General features: G+C 63.8%; 1 protein-coding gene across 3 annotated transcripts in view; it reads left to right on the top strand.

Moving 5' to 3' along the window:
• The window catches only part of Kdm4b (lysine demethylase 4B), a 111,855-nt gene that overhangs the window by 44,055 nt on the left and 48,937 nt on the right, over positions 1 to 18,863 (top strand). For all 3 annotated transcript variants that reach the window (XM_076851117.2, XM_076851108.2, XM_076851125.2), the window contains exons 6-7: positions 1,801 to 1,994; positions 18,750 to 18,799. In XM_076851117.2, coding sequence (XP_076707232.2) covers positions 1,801 to 1,994; positions 18,750 to 18,799 — 244 coding nt within the window. The remainder of the gene's footprint in view (positions 1 to 1,800; positions 1,995 to 18,749; positions 18,800 to 18,863) is intronic.

Below are 18,863 nucleotides of genomic sequence, written 5' to 3'. Positions count from 1 at the left end.
CCATGTGTCGCCCACTGCTGACCCTGCGGAGGCTGGCTCGTCCCGTGCCTCCTCCTGCCTTTCGCAGAACCTTGTGGTCGGCGACAGTGGCTGCTTTCTAGGCTGTCTTCTCCTGAGGGGACGATGGCAGGGCTCCTCATCTTCTCCCTTCCTCCTGGTGCCCAGCACTGGGCCACTGTTGGGCTGGCTGCAGTCTTGACTGTCCCTGGTGGAAGGACACCGCCATCGTTCCAGGGGTGGGCGGTCGGGCAGAGGCCTGGCGTCTCTCTGTGGGTGGCGTGTGAACATGAGCAGCTCCTATGGGGGATGCTGCGAGCGGCTGGCTCAGGCGGCATCACGGCTTAGCTGCCGCGGAGCTGCCCTCCTGTCCCTGTGCTGGCTGTGCCTTCAGCGTCCCAGTGCAGATGGCTTCCTGCTGCTGCAAGTCCCCAGCCCCGGGCCGTGGGTGCCTGCATTCTGGCCCCTCGGAGGGAGTGTGGCGTCTCTTGCTGGTTGGGATCTGCGTTTCTGGAACCAGCTAAGGGGTGTCTGGCCGTCTGTGGGCCTCCTTCGCGACCTGTGGGTTGGGTCTTTGGTTGAGGTTGTTTGTGTCCTTCCTGTGGAGGTGTAGGGTCCTTCCTGTGCTTGGGCGGCAGCCCTGGGTCAGGTGTGCAAACACCTCTTTCAGCCTGTGGCTGGTCTCCTCGTTCTCTTACGGATGCTCCATTATTGTTTTAAAATAAAAAATGAAAAGTGGAGCCTCATCCCACGAGCATCTCCACCTCCAGCCAGCCTGCCGCCCTGTCCCCGTGGAGGGCTCACACCCACGCATCCATGTGCAAGCTATGGCGCCCCGAGCCGGGGGTCGGGAGCTGCAGGACCAGGTGGGACGTCAGCCCCTTGCGCCTCCTCGTGGCCGCAGGGCAGCACCTTGCTCCTCCAGGGATATTCGTGCCTGGCTCAGGCCGGCCCCAGGAGTCTTCTGGCCGACAGCATGGCCTGCCACATTGTGGATGGGGTATGTGGTGCAGGGTCAAGGCTGCTTGGGGACCTGGTTCTCATGCCCTCACCCTGACCTGGGCAGCTCCTGCCTCTGAAGACCTTGGGTTTCCTACCCTCATCCCAAGAGGTCTGCTGCTGTCCCCTTGTTGTGTCCTGGGCCCCTGCCAGGAGTCTCCACTGATCTGCTGTGTCCCAGGGCCTGTGGTGCTGCGGTGGGTTTGGGACGTGAGGGAACATCCCTGAGTAGTTGGTGAACCACGTTTCATGCGCTGTATGGCAAGGGGTCCATCTGCCTGTGGAACTGGGAACCGAGGGTCTGACGGTCAGGGCTCCATCCTCGGTGAGGGCTCTGGATGCTGTCTCCGTCTCCTCTGTAGCAAGGGACTGGGAGGACCATTGCTGGGCGTGGACCTGGCCCTGGCCTGGCCCACTTGGAGGTCTCCTCCTCCCCTGTCGCTGATCCAGAGGCATGTTGATCGTCCACCACCAGCTGCCGTCTTGCAACCCAGTCGGCTCCCAGCGCCACATGCAGTCTGCTCTGTGGGGCAGTCCAGGCCGTGTGTGCCAGGTGCTGAGCTGGCAGGTGGCCTCAGTGGAGGGGCAGGTAGGGTGCCACCAGCCAGTGGGCCTTCATCCCTGTCTGGGCATTGACTAATGGCAGAGCTGGTCCAGGTCCTCTGCAGAGGGTCAGCTCACATCCTGGACCTAGACATGATGAAGTGTGACCTTCCCGCTCTTCCCGGAGTACTGGGGTAGCCAGGGCCACACAGACACCTTGGGTCGTGGCCATACTGACTGGCCACTCTGCTGCCCCTGCAGGACGTGGCGCAGTGGAACATCGGGAGCCTCAGGACCATCCTGGACATGGTGGAGCGCGAGTGCGGCACCATCATTGAGGGCGTGAACACGCCCTACCTGTACTTCGGCATGTGGAAGACCACCTTCGCCTGGCACACGGAGGACATGGACCTGTACAGCATCAACTACCTGCACTTCGGGGAGCCCAAGTCCTGGTGAGTGGCGGCCACTGCAGCCTGGCCTCCCAGGGCGTCTGGCGGGGTCAGCTGGGTCTGGGCTGCCTTCAGGGCTTAGGGGCTGTGCTGGTGAGGCTGTGAAGGTGGGTGCTGGGGGCCCCACGTCGCCAGGGACAGCCTGGTTTGCCCCTCAGTGTCAGGAGGGGAGAGTGGGGTCTCCAGGTCCTGAGCCTGTGGTGTGCAGGCCAGGGTGGGACTGACCGGTTATGGTGTCCCCGTGCCACACAGCAGCCTCCGCCTGGGGTCCTTGTCATGTAGAGGCGGTCAATGTGGGCGTTGTCCTATGGACCATGGGCCTTGACCCTGAATGGCTCTGGCCTTGCTCTTGGCCTCCAGGCCCCAGGGTGGTCAGCAGTGGCCTGCGGCTTGCAGGGCTTCTCGCTGGTGTGCGGGGGCTGGGCAGGTGAGCTTGCAGCCAGAAGGCCACACCATAGAGACGGGGTGGCTGCATCTCAAGTGATGGCCCTGAGGGCTGTCCCAAACTGCCACCCCGTGTCCTCTCCAGCATCTGGCGAGTGATGCTGGGTGCAGCGCTCCCTTCCGCCAGCCTCTCTGGTGGCACCGCCATGGGCCGTCTTCGTCTCCGGCAGCCTCTGTCCCCTCGCTGGACAGCAGTGCCTCTGACTGGGGAATTGAGCCTTCCTGCCACCCACCCCTGCTGGTTTTCAGAGGGGTGGGAAGAGGCCACACGAGCTGGCCCAGCTGAGGGGCCTGAGGAGTCATGGTGCCGAGTGTCCGGATGTCTTGGTGTGGTGTGCGTCTGCCAGGAAAGGGGACCCCAGCACTGGGGACTCCAGGGACGGAGCACAGGCGGAGCGGAGGCCTCTCTCCCTGCTCTCCATGCCTGTGAGCCCCTCCAGGCACTGGGCTCCACCCCGCGGGTCCTCAAGCTGCTACGGGCCTGGGACCTGGACCCCTGGGGTGTGCCCTCTCCCCGCTCCAGGGCCCATGTGGGCTGCACACACCAGACGAGCCTCGGAGCCATTAGGTGCTCCATTCCAGGGCGCCCCCTCGGTTCCCGAGCTCAGGGAAGCGTCTCAGCCTCCCACTCGCGGCTGCCCAGGCCAGGGTGCTGGGCCGGGTCGGGTCCTCTATCTGCGGGGCCACAGCCGTGGAGGTCCCTCCATGCCTAGCCACGTCGCGAATGATGCTCTAGTGCTGCTCCTTGGTGACACCGTGTGCTTGAGCAGTGTGACCCTGTGTCCCTCACTGTTCCAGGTCACCCCAAGTCCCATCCCCATGACCCTTGGTGGTGGAGGAATGCACAATTCTCCAGGCTCCAAACCACTCAGGCACCCAGATGTTCTAGAAAGAGGAGCCTGAGACCCTCCGTGAGGACCAAGTGTCTTCTTTCCACCCCTCCCTCATCTGGTTTCTCTAGACTCAAAATACGAAAGCATCCAGGGCTCAGGTCGCCCTCTGCCTTCCCTCAGGTCTGGGCCGGGCTCCTGCCTAGGGGTGGCCTGTGGCGAGCAGAGGCGCTGGCAGAGGCGTCCAGTGCTGTGTGGATGCTGGGCGGCAGGGCGAGGAGTCAGGCTGCTGCCCCCGGGGAGGGGTGCCCAGCTCAGTGGGGGACCAAGCTAGGAGGGGCGTCCGTGTGTCCTCCCCCACCCCCACGAGCCGGGGCTGTCCTGGTGCCTGTCTGCTGAGCCTCTCTGGCCCGCGCCTCCTGGCTGAGCTGCTTTTGCTGGATTAACCTGAATTTCCAGGGTCCTGAGTCTGCGTCTGGTTGGAGGCTGAGGAGGCTGACATGGGAGGTAGCTCGCTCCCCTGGCTTCAGGGCGGACAGCTGCTGCCACCACTGTGACAGATCACACTTCTTGCAGTTAGAGCAGCACAGGTTTAAAGCCCCGAAATCAGTCTGTTGGGCCAGACCCAGAGGCGCCAGCCTGGCCCCCCAGCCCAGGGAGAGTCCAGGGCCCAGAGCCAGTAGTGCAGCGTCCTCAGGCCCCTGACTTGGACCCTCCTGCCTCTCTCCTAACGACCCCCTGGTGACCCTGCGTGACCGCAGCTCAGGGCCTTTCACTGACCCTACCTCAGAGCCCCTCTGTCCTGGGCAGCGCCGTCCACGGGTCCCTGGGAGGAGGAGGGCGGCGTGCTGCCCACGGTGCTCTGGACTCGCGTGGTGCTCTGTGTGCTTGTGGAGCCCCCTGCGTCCCAGGGGGTCCTGTCGTCAGCCCTGTGCCTCCGCCTGTGGCCTTCTCAAGAGAGAAGCCTGGCCCAGGCCTGCTGAGTCCCCACAGGAACCCTGGTAACAGATGGTGCTCACAGGACGGGGCAGACTGGGGTTCAGGGACATGGGGACAGCTTCACGTCCACCTCTGGTCCCGGGAACTTCTAAGTCAGGTGTCTACATTTCTAGAATCATTTGAAGGGGTGTTGACAGGTGGGTGACAGCTCTGTTTCCCCAGCAGCCCAGGGCCTGTTTTGGGGAAATGAAGTGCCACATTCCAGGGTGTCCTGAGCCCTGCTCAGGTGGCATTTCCTGGATGGTGGCCCTATGCAGTCTTGGGTGGAAAGGGCCCAGCCAGCGGTCCCCGCAGCCCCTCCCAAAGCCCTCCTCCCTTGAGGACAAGCTTGGACCTGCCCCGGGCAGTGGCGGCAGGGTGGCTGCGGCTCTGACCCGAGTCCCCCCATGTGGGTGAGGTGCCTGGCCACCACGGCTCAGTCTGCCAGCTGCCAGCAGACTGGGTGTCCCTGACAGGCAGGTAGCGTGTGGCTGTGCAGACGGTGGCCTGCTGGCTGCCTGCTGGCTGCCTGCTGGCTCCTCACACCTCCAGTGGAGGCCATGGTGTGAGTGGTGTGCTGGGTCCTAGCCTGTGGGTGTGGACACGCTCTGACCCTGGCACTGGCTGCTGTGGGATCTGAGGCTGAGGAAGGTCCAGGAGGCCCGGCCCTACCCCTGAGGACCACTAGGTGGCGCTCCTGCCCTTCTGCTCTGGGCTGTGCCACCATGGAGCTCCCCTTGGCTTCCACCTGCGCATCCTGCTGGGAGTGGCGCTGCAGGAGGGCAGAGACCGCCGGAGGGGCGGGGCGGGGGGGCAGGCTCACCCCCAGATGCCTTGTGGTCTCGGGGTCTGGCGGGGAGAGTACCCACCTTCTCCCCAGAGCACAGAGGAGGGAGCAAAGGGAAGCGCCCCCCGCCCCCCGCAGGTGCAGGGAGTGTGGGGAGCCCCTGGGGCCTGAGCTCCTTCAGGTGGGCCGCAGGAGTCCCCAGGAGAGGACCTGTGCCTTCAGACCCCTTGCCACCATGGGGATGGTGGGGCCCGTGAGGGTGGCCCTGAGGCGCTCCTTCCTGGCCAGTCATGGAGGGCTGGGGGCCCTGCTGGTGGGCGGCGGTGGCTGAGGTTGGGGCGCTCGAGGCCAGAGCGACGTCAGCAGCAGAGACTCTGATGTCAGGGTGCAGGCTGTGTCCAGGGTGCAGAGTCCTCACTGCCCAGCGAGAGGGCGGTGCTCCTGAGAAGCCATGGCAGGTGGGCGAGGGGGCCGGAGCCTGCGGCCTCTCTGTGGCCTGTTCTTCTGTGCACGTGTCCCCGGGCCCCAGGTGGTCGGGCCCTCTGCCTGCCCTCTGCCCTCACCTGCCCTGGTTTGCTTGGGTGGCGCCTGGTGCTCAGCATGCTGGGCGCACTGCCCACTGCCCACCTTCCCGTGGCCCTTGTCGGGAGGCCTCGGGCAGCAGTCAATGGGCCAGCCTCAATCCCCACAGTCCTATCCTGGAGGGGGAGTGCCCACGGGGGCCCCCATGTGGCCTCGGGGGCTTCCTGCGGGGGAGGGGTGCCCCCCGCTGCGTTATGCTTCCCTGAGCTCCCCATGCAAGGAAGGCACTGGCCAGGCTGCGGCACCCTGGTCTGCTGTTGGCACCCGCCTCCCCCCAGCAGGCCCTGGCCTTTAGGGTGTTGGGCTGTCTGGGACATTCTTGACAACCCTTCCCAGAGAGGACACACCTGCCCAGGGGACCTGGCCCGCAGGCAGGCGGCTCTCCCGGGGGCATGCTGAGGGCTGCAGGAGCCCGGCACCCGCTGCTGGTTCTGGGCAATACATGGCACTGGTGCCCCTGTGCTGGGCATGGCTGGGGCAGGAAGGGCCCCCGCCTGGGCTCTTGTGCTGGGGACGGTGCACAGTGGTGGGCGGCCCACTCCTCGCCCACCGTCCTGACCGTCACCTGCTGGCACTTCATGAGGTGTGAGTGTGCACCGCGGCTTGGCGTCTCCGAGGCATCCTGGACTCCACAGGCCCGGCCCCCTGCCGCGCTGGGTTGCCCTGAGTGTGCTGCCTGGGAGTCAGCACGTGGGCTCCGTGCACCACACAGGCTGCGGAACCGGGGGCTGGGATCCCATGAGCTGGCAGAGGCCGCCCCCCCACCCCGATGCCTGGAGGGGGCCGTCCTCCAGCTGGGCCTCGCCGCGCTCCGGATCTTGGCACCGCCGAGCCTTGGCCGGGGGCTCACGGCCACAGCCAGGAGGGCAGGGCATGCCGGGCGTATGGAGGGACAGCTGTGTTATCCCTGGCCCAGGTCCCCTCCCAGCCCTCCTTACTGAGCCCTTGGCTCCATTCTTGTCACAAGCACTCTGTCACGCCTGATGCCCCTGGCCCCGGCCTTCTGCTGGTCGAGAGTGGGCAGTCGTTCTGAAGACAAAAGCAGCTTGGGTCATCAGAGTGGTGACTCCTGTCACTGGAGAGACACGGGCTGCACGTGGCACCAGATGCCGCTGCCATGAGGACAGGCTGCCGCCAGCCACTGCCGAGTCGGGGCGCGTGTTGGAGTGGCTGGGACACAGTGTGGTGGCGTCAGCCTGCAGAGCTGCTCGCCAGCCCACCTGCCCCACGGCTGTGCTGGGACCGTCCCCAGGACCAGCGGCACCCAGGGCCCTCGCCAGCACCCCCGCAGCTCCTCACTCTCTCCAAAAGCTGGTGGGGACACCCCACAGGCTTTATTCAGGGGCCGCAGAACAATTTTAGGGTCCAGTTTTGCACCAGAGAGCAAACATCCCCACACGCTCTCCTGAAGCCAGTGGCACTGAGCCGGGGACGTGCTGGTGTCCTGGGAATGTCCTGTCACCTGCTGCAGGACCACGTATCCAGCAGGGTTGGGGCAGGGTGGTGGCACGGCCACGAGCCCCGTCTGTGTCTGTCATTGTGCCCACTCCTGTGGGTGGCGCGTCCCGCCTTCCTTTCCTTTTGTGTTCCTAGCTGTCAGGGACACGATGCCTTATTGACTTGTATGCGGGGCTGGGAGCCAACCCGGGTCTCACATGTGCCAGGCCAGCCTCTGCCACTGAGCACCCCCAGCTCCTCGCCACCTGTTTCGAGGCGTTGTGTGACAGAACCCCGCAGGTTCACTGACCTCTGGGAGAAAACAGTGTTCCCACGGGCAGTGTCCCCTCTCGGTGGCCCATGTGTTCAGTCAGGGCCCGTCTGTGGCAGCGCGTTGACTGAAGCCTGAGCTCTGCTCAGATTCCTCAGTGTCCCTCACATCCCCCTTCAGCCCAGACCCCTTGTGATGGTGACCGCCTGCCCACCTCTGGGCCGCCACTGCTTGACAGGGGACTTGTCCTTGGGGAGGTGCTGGCCAGCTCCTGCAGAGGGAGCCCCCTGATGGGGCCGCCTGGTCGCTCCTCCTGGGCAGGGTGAAGACACTGGGCTGGGGAGCCCCCGTGGCCCTGGCTGCTGAGGCTGACCTGCACCCTGCCCTGGTGTGTAGATGACCTCTGTTTGTCCTTCTCTGTACTGTACTTGTTGAAATAAAATGTAACCCCCAGATTTTTGGGGGGGTTCTAGGGATTGAACTCGGGGCACTCGACCCCTGAGCCCCTTCCCCAGCCTTTTTTGGCGTCTTATTTGGAGACAGGTTTCACTGAGATCCTTGGCGCCTCCCCGTTGCTGAGGCTGGCTGTGAACTCACGATCCTCCTGCTGCAGCCTCCTGAGCCGCTGGGATGACAGGCGTGGCCACTGTGCCTGCCATCCCCTCTAAATGGAGTATTTTACTTACTAGACAAAAGAAGCTCATGCAGAGCAGCCTGGTGCCCGGGTCTCCGGGTGGACGGACATGGACGGGCTATGTGCTGCCCGGTATTTCCCATCTCTCCCCCCTTCCTCCTCACGTCAGGTTGGCGTTGGTGCCCGCCACCGAGTGGCCCTGGAGGAGCAGCTCCTGCTTTGGTGGCTCCAGAGTCGAAGCCCAGGTAGCTGGCCCCAGCCCAGGGCTGACACCAGGGCACAGGGCTGGGGCACGGGGCAGGCTCCCCTTCCAGGTTCCTCGGGTTGGTGGCAGAGTTGAGTTCCTGTGGTCAACTGAGGTCCCTGTTTCCTTGTTGATGCCAGCTGGGGGCCACTGTCCCCATCCTGAGGCTGCCCCCTCTGCCGCCCAGCACAGGCATCCCGGTCAGGAGGGCTCAGGAAGGTCCCTGATGGCCCAGCCCCTGGGGAATCGCCCCTCTCAAGTCTGCTCCCTAAGTTTTCAACAGCTCTGCCACCCGCCCCCGGGCAGCCAGGAGGTGACTGAGCCCTGGAGCCAGGGGAGCTGGGCCCGAGGCCGGCCCACCTAGGATTCCGCCTGTCCCCACGTCACTGTGCTGCCCTTCTCTGGCCTTTCTCCTCCTGAACGGCGAAGTGGGGCAGGAAGGCCCCAGCACCCGAGGGCTGGGGAGCTGGCCGCACAGGAGGCTAAGGTCTCCCCAGGCAGGTCCTGCCCAGTCCCCAGGCGGCCCGGGACTTCCATCCTCCGCCTCGGCCTCCTGAGCCACTGGGATGGCAGGCACGGTCCCGGGCCGTTGGCCGCGTGGGCACCCACACCAAGGACAGATTTTCCTGCCTGTCTGCCCCGCCGTTGACCCACGTGGCACCAGCTTACTCGTTCTCCTGGCTGTGACTCTTTCATCATGCCGTCCTGTCCGTCTGTCGGTGAGCACGCGGTTGTCCCCATGAGGCACTGGCAAGAGACCTCACAAGCCTCGCTGTTGACCACTGGCAGAGCCACGCTTGTCTCTCGCAGTGTCTTGCTTGCTGTGACCCTGGGCTGTAGCCGTGGCCCAGGTCCTCACTGCCAGGTGAGGCACAGGCCGGCCAGGCACCTGCCGAGGCCAGGGAGTGTGAACAGGTGAGGAAGCGCACTCTCCCGACCACTGTCGCGTCCACCCCTGACACATGGTCCTAGAGGTCATGAGGGTGGCCAGGATGTGAGGGGCAAGAGAGCAGGGACCTGAAAGCTCCCCGAGCCGCACCCTGCCCCACTGTGGCTGCCGTGGCTTCTTGTGGGGACAGAGGGGAGGTGCCACACACAGGCTAGGCCTCGGGGATGCTGCCTGCTCTGAGGTGTGGCTGTTGAGGCTGCCTTCAGTGTTGGTGTGTGCTCGGGCAGCAGGTGCTCTGGAGCTGCTTCTGCCCACACCCGCACTGCCAGCCCCCAGGCACCAGGCTGTGCCCTATAGCAGGGAGGCTGGGAATGGTCTGCGAGCGGGTCCAGGAGGAGAAGGAAGGGCAGAGAGCCACAGCTCACCTCTGCTGCTGCACAGGCCAGGTGCCTGCCAGGCTGAGCACAGTGGCCTCCGAGTTTAGGGGGAGTTGGTCAGCCTTGTCAGAGTGCCCACTCGGGCATAGCACAAGCCATGCCAGGCACAGATGTCATCTGGAGGGGGATCGTTGCGTTCCTCGTGACAAAAACACTCAGGGTCCCTTCAGGGGAACTGGGCAGCACGAAATAACCACACAAGAGACAGAGCTTTTTCTTTGGGTTCCTGTGACGGCTCCTCTGACCTTAAGGGTCCACAGAAAGAAAGAGCGAGCGAGCCTGTGCTGACCCTTTTATTGAGGAGAAGCCGTTCAAGTGAGGCCAAGGTCAGGATTCAGGGGGCTGAGTCTAGCTTCGTGATGTCTGCTGTCAGCAGGTTGACTGACATCTAGGAAGGCCACACCCAAGGGCAGAGCAAGAGAAGGGGACACCCAAAGTGTTTCCATGGAACATTCCATCCCAAACAGGGCAAGGGGTAACGTCACCAAGGAACAGGTGAGTGTGGCTCAATCCATGGGGAGCACACCTACGTCTGAAGACATATTTCTGCTACTTTGAGGATCGGGGCAATGTCCAGGTCACTAAGAAAATGACCGACAGAGCCTCTCTGATGGTGGGAAGGAGAGTGCCAGCCATTCAGCAAGACCCCCACCCACAGGGGTTCTTGGGGTGGCCTTGCAGCCAGACCCGGGGCCTCCCAAGGTGGAGATGGGAATTGCAGCTCTGCTGGCAGAGGTGGGACGGGGCAGCCTATGGGGTTGTCACCCAGGCAGGAGTCAGGAGCCAGATCTGGGCCCAGCCCTTGTTCCTGGAGGTTCCAGCCCTCGGCCTGCAGAGCCTGGGGGGCCCTGGGTGCTGCAAGAGCTTCGTGCTGTCTGTCCAGGCGCCCCACCACACGGCTGCAGTTGTGTTTTCTGTCATTTGTGGCTGCGGGCAGCGCTGGCCCGCTGCCCAGCCCCTGGCGTGGTCTGCAGGAGCAGATGGCCTGTGCTGGCGAGTCTCTTGTTCCTGGCAGGTGCTTCAGTGGGACGCCAGTGCACGCTGCTTGCTCACGGTGCCCGGGAGGTGGGGGTCTGTGCCTTGGGGAGGCAGGTGTCCTGTGCCCAGGCGGCCAGTCCTGCCTTGCGCTCCTCTGTAAGACGCCATCAGTTCTGTCTGGAGTGTCGGGGCCGTCATCAGCCAACCTCACCAGGCAGCTTGGAGAGGGTGTCAGGTCACCCCTGGGGCCCTCGGGGAACCCTCCCACTTTATTTTTAAGACCACCCGCCCTGCTGGAGCCGCTTGCTAGCCAGTGGTCACCGTGGGTAACAGCTGAGCTCAGCGGCGGGTCTGGTCTCATGAAAAACATCTCTCCTGTCGGTGCGACTTCTGGTGGCTGCTTTGGTGCCAGAAGGTGATGGCGGTGGCCTGGGAGTGGAGGGCCCTTGCTGTCTGGGTGCGAGTCGGGTGCTGAGAGCCCTGTCTCCTGGGAGTCGCCCAGCAGCGGGCACGGACCCCTGGGAGCCTAACGAAGCAGGCAGCGCAGGACTGGCCAGGTGACAGTGGTGCCACTGGCCCTGGTAAGCAGCCTTCCTGGGGAGTCCTGGCCGCCTGCCTCTGAGACCTGACTGCGAGCGCTCAGGCGCCACACACAGCCGCAACCTCGTCGGCAGGAGCATGGGAAGCGCGTGCTCCAGCTGGTGCTGGAATTAAGAAGGCCAGTTAGGGCCCTAGGACCACCTTGGGGCAGTGGGTCCCACTGTCGCTAGAACTCCCCGTCACCAGCGCCTTGGCTGTCGGGGCCGATCAGGCCCCAGTGTGGGTGTGTGAAGGGGAGGCAGAGGCCATTCCAGGGCACCTGCCTGGGCGCGCCTGGGCCCCCACAGGCCTGGATGACTGCCTGGCCGGTCCGTCGCACGCCCTGTCTGCCCCGCGCGGGCTCCCAGAGCGGCGTCCGCCCTCCTCTCTGGCGGCTGCCAACCCCGCTGTGGCCCCGGGCTTGGCCAGTTACCACCTCCTTTTCCCCTTTGTTCTGGGTCTGCAGAAGGGCAGAGGATGGTTGTCCCTGCAGCTGTGGGCCGTGGGCTCACAGGAGGCCGCCTCCTGCTCACTCTGTGAGCCGGGATTCGGGCCACTCCAACCAGGGACTCGAGGCTGCCCTGAACGGTGGCAGGGAGTGTTGGGTGGTGCTGGTCCCAGCACATTGGTCCCCTCCGTACTGGCCGCAGGAGGCCCTCCTCCAGCTCTGACTGCAGTGCCTGTCACTCACCGTATGCCTGCCTTTTAGACCCTCCTGAAGGGCGCGTCCGGGTGGCAGGGAGGACGCACCAACATGGGCACACGCTGGACTTCCTGGTTTTTGGTTTAACTGTGGCCTAAGGTAAACTGGGCACCAGCTTCCTTTAGTTCAGTGTTTAATGGAGGCCACCCCCACCCTGGCCTCTCGTGGCCTGATCCTTAGCAGGGAGGGCAGGGCAGGGTGCAGCCAGCGCTGGTGCCTCAGGTCCTCGGGGAGGACGGCCAGTGCCTGGACCGCCCCAGCCCTGCCCACAGTCCAGGTGACGCTCGGGGCACCACACTCCAGCGCTCTTGATCTTGTGTGTGTCTCAGTACTAATGTCATTCTTTGAAGCCATCGCTACTGCTGTGTGACACCGGATCCCGTAGTCTCTTGTCCTGGGGAGCCATCCTCTCGAGATCAGGCCCCTGTGGCTCAGGAAGGCCCTTCCCTGCAAGCAGGCCCCCGGGTCCTGCAGATGTCTGTCTCAGGGGGTCTCATGCTAGGGACAAGGGGACCAGCTCCCAGCAGGGAGGGCCTTGGGGCAGAAGCAGGGAGGGTGTTGTTCTGTGTCGGCCCTAAGGGGCCTGTGCTGCCCGGGCCAGCTATGCACATGAGCTCTGGCCCTGCAAAGCCCAGGTGCCCACGCCCGCTTGCGGGGCCGCATCCTCGCCCTCCTGCTCCTGCAGTGGCTGCTCTCCCTGCTCCCTCCCAGCTGGGCCCTGGCTCCCGGGTGCTCTGGTGGTTCCAGGGCTGCCTGTTGGTCCTGCCCTTGGAGCTGCCACCTGCCTACGCATCTCCCTGAGGTCTTTGTCTTCCACTCTCACCTGGGTGCCCCCTCAAGGTCTCCATCCTCCGGGCAAGACTGTCGGCAGCACTCCGTAGGACCGGGCTTGGTGGTAGGCCGCTGTGGTTGTGCCGTCCAATGACCGCTGTGTCCTTTTCGCTGTTACAGGGAAGCTCTGGATCCTCCTGACTGCAGGCCGGGGGCGTGTGAACCTGCTTCCTCCACGCAGCAGTGGCCCCACAGCTGTGCAGGTGCCCAGAGCAGAGCGGGGCGAGCGCAGCTGCCGGCGCCCCACTGTCCACCACCTGGCCTTGTCCGTGGCGAGGGGCTGGCCTGAGCAGCCTGTGGCCTGAGGGAGCCTTTCCGGCTGGAGGGGCCTTTCCTTGGGCTGGGGCTGGGCCCCCCAGTGCTGCAGGCTGACGTTTGCTCCCTTAGAATCGCGAACCCAGGGGCTCTTCCTCCGGGTGTGACTGGCGTCCTTGGTGTGGAGCTGATGGCTGGCCGTGGTGGGCAGTGGCCTTCCTCCCAGTCCTGGCGGGCTGAGCGCCTGGAGTGCAGTGGGTGGGTGTTTGTGGGGCCTGCCTGCAGCTCTGGGGTCTGGGGGTGTGTGTACTTGCTGGGCTGGGGACGGAGCCCGGGGCCCTAACCTGAGCCTCCCCCAGCCCTGTGGGGTATTTCACTTAGGATTGACGCCTGTGTGCGACTGGCCTGCCATTGCTGTGTCCTGTCTATGGGGACAGTTTCCTGTTTACTTCTCCCTCGGTTCGTCCACCCACAAAGCGTGCCAGGTTCCTGCAGCGTGCTCCGTGCTGTCCCTCTCGGCAGGCAGCTGGCCTCAGCGGGAAGCAGGGAGTGCCAAAGGCCACTGGGGTGTGTGCCTTTCCCCGGGAGCTGGGTGACCTGCACTCCCTGGTGTTCTGGCTCCCCTGGTGGGGCCTATGGAGGAGGCCACCTGTGGCCACAGTGCCTGGCCAGCTGCTAGGGCAGCACTGCAGCCCGCAGCCGTGTCCTTGGTGCCAGCCAGTTGTTGGAACAGCTTTCCTGAGGCCAGTGTCCCTGTCTTGCTAAAGTCACCTGTTCCAGGGCATCTAGGTGACATGCCGTCTCTGTGGTCAGCGTGACTGTGTGGCCCTGGTTCCACTGTACACGCAAATGGCCGAGTAGGGGTTGCCGGCCTGGCTGGGAAAGGGGGTCTCGGCAGCGGGGCTCACAGGGGGTTGCCCAGGGCTTCCGGGCGGGACTAGGTGGTGTTCCTGCTTGATCTGTGCTGGATCCGTCCACTGGGGCAGGGCCCAGGCCATGGTGGGACCTCATTATGCCCATATCATGGGGGGGCTGCTGGCCCTTGGCCACAGTGGCCTCCTGGGCTGCAGGGGGTGGCATCCTCCTGCAGGGCGCATGCTCCAGTGCCTCAGCCCCGTGTGATGAGGCTGTAGGGAGGCGAGGGCTCTCTGTCCGGAGTGGTGCCGACACTGAGACCAGCTTCCTGGCCCCCAGCGCACCGGCTGAGCTGACCTTCCAGAGGGCTCCTCCCTGTACCATTCTGACCCTCATCCTTGGCAGAGGGGGGACAAGGCCCTGCCTGTTACCACTGTCACCTGGTGGCCAGGGCCTCCTGATGCTGGAAGCTTCCAGGCTGATGTTGTCACTGGCACGTCACACAGGTCTGAGGAACAGCCAATATGGTGACTCCTGTCCCTGGGCTCCAGGCCAGCTCAGCTACGGGGACCAGGGGGTGGCACAGCGACATCTACTGCAAGGGGCCAAGGCCTCAGTTCATGGGCCTCTTCCTAAGGCCTCGTCCTAAGCCTCTCCCAGGGTCGTGGGCTCCTGGCTGACCTGCAAGGCAGCAGCCCATCTGGCCGTGCCTGTCCATGGCCTGGGAGAGAGAGGAGGGGCAGGGGTCGGAGGGGCAGAGGCCCCGGGGCCGGCCTGGCTCCCGTCAGACCCCACCCCCACCCCGCCTTGGTTTCCCTGATTTCCAAGGTCAGATGTCACTGCCAGAGCAATGACAGACCCTTGGGGGTGCTATAGTGCCTGTGTTCGGCAGTGTCATCTTGCCACACCGTGTCCCTGCTGGAACTCCAGCCTAGCCTTCTCTGGGGCCTCAGGTCCCCCACCCAGGAGGTGAGCCCAGCAGCCACCTCGGCAGAGCAGTGCCGGGGGCTGTGGCCCAGCCTGTGTGCTGGCAGTGCGTGCTGACGGATGGCCCGGGCGCAGGCCCTTGTCCCCGAGACAGTCTGTGTTCCTCTTCCTGACACACTCATTTAATTTTTAACTCACAAGGCATTTGCTTATTTATTTTCATTGTTCTTGATAATAATTCTAAGCCATTAGAGGGGAAAATTATATTCAAAAATGCTGTTTCACACTTTATTTGTTTGATGATTTAGAGCGATAGAAAATAGCACATTTGCTGGCTTTTATAGTCTGATAATTATTCACATCCATCAAGCCATTCCAGGGGGGTAAACAAAACACCAAGAAAATTACACTATTAATAGCCGCCGCCTCTCGCGGGAAGCCTCTTCCCGGCTGGCCGGCACCGAGGCGGCTCCGAGGCAGTGGCCGCCCAGCTCGGCCGGGGCAGTGCGGCCTTGGAGACGCAGGGGGCCTCTCCTTCCCTGGCCTGGGCTCAGTCCAGCCTCCGACCCTCTGAACCCTGGGCTCCCCCCAGGGAGCAGAGGGGGGACAAGGCCCTGCCTGTCCGGGGACTCGTCAGGGGACTCGTCAGGGGCCACGTGGGCAGAAGCTGCTGCACCGCCAAGGCCATGTGCGTGGTGTCTGAGGTGGCTTTGTGGCCAGCCCAGCCTTGGCCTGCTCTCACATGGCCCTAAAGCCTGCCGTGGTCCCTGGCCTCACCCAGCCACCCTGCCCGTCGTCCTCCCTGGGACGCGGCCTCGTGCTCTCCAGCCAGGGTCCCTGCGTTGCCTCCTTAGGGTGGCAGTCACTGGGGGGGCACTGTTGACCCCCCACTGTAGTCACTGAGGTGAGGGAGAGGCCAGGAAAGGCTGCCAGCCAGTGACCACCCACCTTCCTCAGGCATCCATCTTGGATCTCCCAGGCTCAGGATGTTGCTTCCTTCTAGAACCTTCCTTCTAGAGCTAATCCTTTTGTCGCTATCAGTGTGTTTCCCTGTGGCCTTTGGAACTGTTAACCTGCCAGGCCATGTTTGTCCCCACTGTTCTGAGGGTTCCCAGTTGGAGAGCAGCCACTTCTGGGCCCATCTCTTCCTACATGCCTCACACCTGACACCACTCCAAGAAGGTTTCGGAAGTGGGCTATGCCATCCCTGGGGGTGCCTCCGGGGCCATGCCACACCACCTAGTGCTGTGGAGCTTGCTGCGTCTCACAGGCCACTGCAGGTCACCTGGGGTGGTTGCCAGAGACAGCTCGCAGCGCAGCATGGCTGGAGAGGCAGAGCTGATGGCTCGCGGGTCTCACTGTCACCCTCCAAGAGTGCTCTGCATGGGGACTGAGACAGTGCAGGAGGGACAGCCTGGAGGGTTCTAAAAACACAGACAGCCGCTAGGGGGATGACTATGGAGACGGTCCCCCACAGCCACTGTGGCCCGCCCTCCTTGGCCCCCAGACAGCCCAGGACAGCCCACTCCAGCCTTGCTGAGCCCAGCTTGCCGGAGACTCCATCACACCCGGGGCTCGGGTCCCAGGGATAGGGAAGGTGCCTGGAGGGAGGAGCACATGGGCCCGTGTGGTCCAGAAGGTTGTGGCCTCCTGGGCTCTGGAGGTGAGAGGAGGCCAGCTCTGGAGGGGGCAGAGGACCAGGGGACACAGGCTGCATGGGGCTAAGGTGCTGCTGGTGGAGAGGGAGAGAGAGGGGCCAGGCTCTGCTGGGCGGGCACAGAGAGAGGCCGCAGCAACTGTGCGGACAGGAAGGAGGACAGGAGGCAGGCTGCAGGCGCGAGCAGCTCCTGTCCAGGGCCGAGCTGGACAGGTCCCTAGGAGGTGTGGAGGGATCTGGAGGCCACCTGCCCCAGAAAATGTGCAGGAGCCCTGTGCTGCACAGCTGGGCTGCTGCATGCAGAGGAGCCACCAGGGGTCACTGGCAGGCAGAGAGGTTGGTTTAGGTCATGGAGTTTGACCTTGTGATGGGGACTGAGCTCCCAGGGAGCAGGACAAACTGCCTCCCTGCCTCGGTGACCGATAAGAACAACTTTGTTTTACAGCCTTGAGAAATCGCTTGCTAATAGCCAGACAGATGCTGCTTCTGCCTCGAGGTTTAGCGAACAAACATTTTCAACCCAAATACCCACTTTTCCTGTTTCTCCTCCTCCAGAGCCAGATCTGAGTCTAGGGGATGCCCCAGCATGGTGCCAGGCGTGGGCTGCAGTGACAGTGGCAGTGCTGTGCTCTAGGGGGAGGGGCCTGCCAAGGCTCTGCACTAGAGTCCCCAAAGGGTCCCTGGGGCCTTCCCCTGCACACTGACAAGACTAGCTCTGGCTGCCCTTCCTCGCCACCCTCACTCTCCTCCCTCCTGTGTGATTTGCCCTGGCCACCTGGGCCCTTGTCACCCTGGGCTCCCAGGGCACCAGGCAGTGTAGGCGGGAGGGTTCAGCCTCATGGCTACCTGGAGCTGCCCCGATTCTGAAGGCAAGTGGCACTTGGGACACTGGGCCTCCCATGTCTGTGGAGCCTTCTCTGCCTTCCTCCTCCTCCAGCTGAACGGCCAGGCGGTGCTCGGTGCATGTGTCCCTGAGGACCCAAGCCCTTGGCCCCCCGCTACTGCTAGGCCCTGGTGGGTGGTGGGAGGTGCAGCCGGCTCCAGGCCTGACAGCAGGGTCCTGGCCTCAAGGCTGCGAGCTTCCTGCCCAGGAGCTGTGTGCGTCTCCAGGGGCTGCTCTTCCCAGCACTGGCCAGCTTCCCACAGTCTGGGCTTCCCGATAACAGAGGAGCCGCGTTCCAATGTATTAAACTTTTAACATCCACCAGATTCAATTAATCTTATCTTTACAACTCCCAGTTACAGGCGGTAATTAAGTGAAAGCTGCATTGTCGGCTGGGGGTGCTGCATTCATCATCCCGCCTCGAAGCCATAAATTAGTTCCTTCCCGTCCTAGCTCTTCCCAGAAGACCCAGGACGCTTCCTTTCCTGGGTGGGGGTGGGTGCACCAGTCCCCAAAAAGTGCTTTGGGTTGGGATTAACTTTTATCATCTCCACATACCTGATAAAGGGCCCTTTAAGAAGAAATGACCTGAGGATGTCCAGACAATGATAATTTCTGAACAATGGAGTGAAGGTGCCTGGGTTGCCTCAGGCAGGGGCCCTGGGAATGTGCCCAGGAATTAATTTTCATATCCCATTTAGATTAGAGAGACTGTTCCCTTCTCTCCTGCCCCCACCCCTTTTAATCTCATTAGGAAAGTACTTCTCAATTGGTTGGAGTGCCCTCCGCAGCTGGGGCTCTTGAGGCCAGAGGCCAAGGCCTGCTGCGCCCCCTCCTGCTCGGCTCCTCGGAGATGCTGGCAGCCTTACTCTGGAGGGGGTCTCTAAACCTGGCGCCATCCTTGGGGTGGCGTCCCGGGTGCTGCAGCATCCTGGCCTCCACCCCCTCCATGCCAGGACACAGATGTCCCAAGGCACCCCCGGTGGTGGGCAGTGGGCTCTGGTTCTGAGCGAGGCCGTGGCGTGGGCTGGGCCGGGCGGGCTGTGCAGCTCGCCCCCTGCCAGGCCGAGGCTGCCGCACCGTCCCTGGTGGCCTCGCCAGCTCGCACACATGGCGTCGGTGGCACGGGGCCCATGGCATCTATTGGCAAACTTTCTCTTACATCTTTCTTACTGATGATGGCGCCTCAGTCCTCTCTCAGGCGTGCGAGGTGGTGAGAGTGAGGCCTTCCTTCTGGAAGCTTCTTCCCCGTTGGCCCCCGGCCCGGAACCATAGAGAACGGCGGAGGCGCTTCCTGCTGAGCTCCCAGGCACACCCTCCGCAGCCCCAGTCCAGCTCTGGCTTTGCTACTCTGTCCTCAGCAGGGTGTAGTGTCACTTAGCTGGGGATGTCCCCTCCTGGCCCTTGCCTCTGCTGTCGCAGCCTGGGCCTGGGGTTCTGCCTTTGCTCCCTCCTCCAGCTGCTCCTGGCCCCGCCCCGTGGGGTCCCCCCTGCCTCCGCGTGCCCACCGTCTGCCACGTCTCCGCTGGCCTCTGACCTGCCTCCCTTCTCTCGTAGGTATGCCATCCCGCCGGAGCACGGCAAGCGCCTGGAGCGGCTGGCCATCGGTAGGTGTCTGCGCCCGCGGGGTGCAGGGTGGACTGGCCGGCAGGCGGGCCGGGGAGTGGCGGC

The sequence above is a fragment of the Callospermophilus lateralis genome, chromosome 1 (assembly GCF_048772815.1).
Source record: "Callospermophilus lateralis isolate mCalLat2 chromosome 1, mCalLat2.hap1, whole genome shotgun sequence".
Classification (NCBI taxonomy): domain Eukaryota; kingdom Metazoa; phylum Chordata; class Mammalia; order Rodentia; family Sciuridae; genus Callospermophilus; species Callospermophilus lateralis.
The sequence above is the reverse complement of the archived record's forward strand: the minus strand, read 5'-3'. Positions and strand labels throughout refer to the sequence as shown.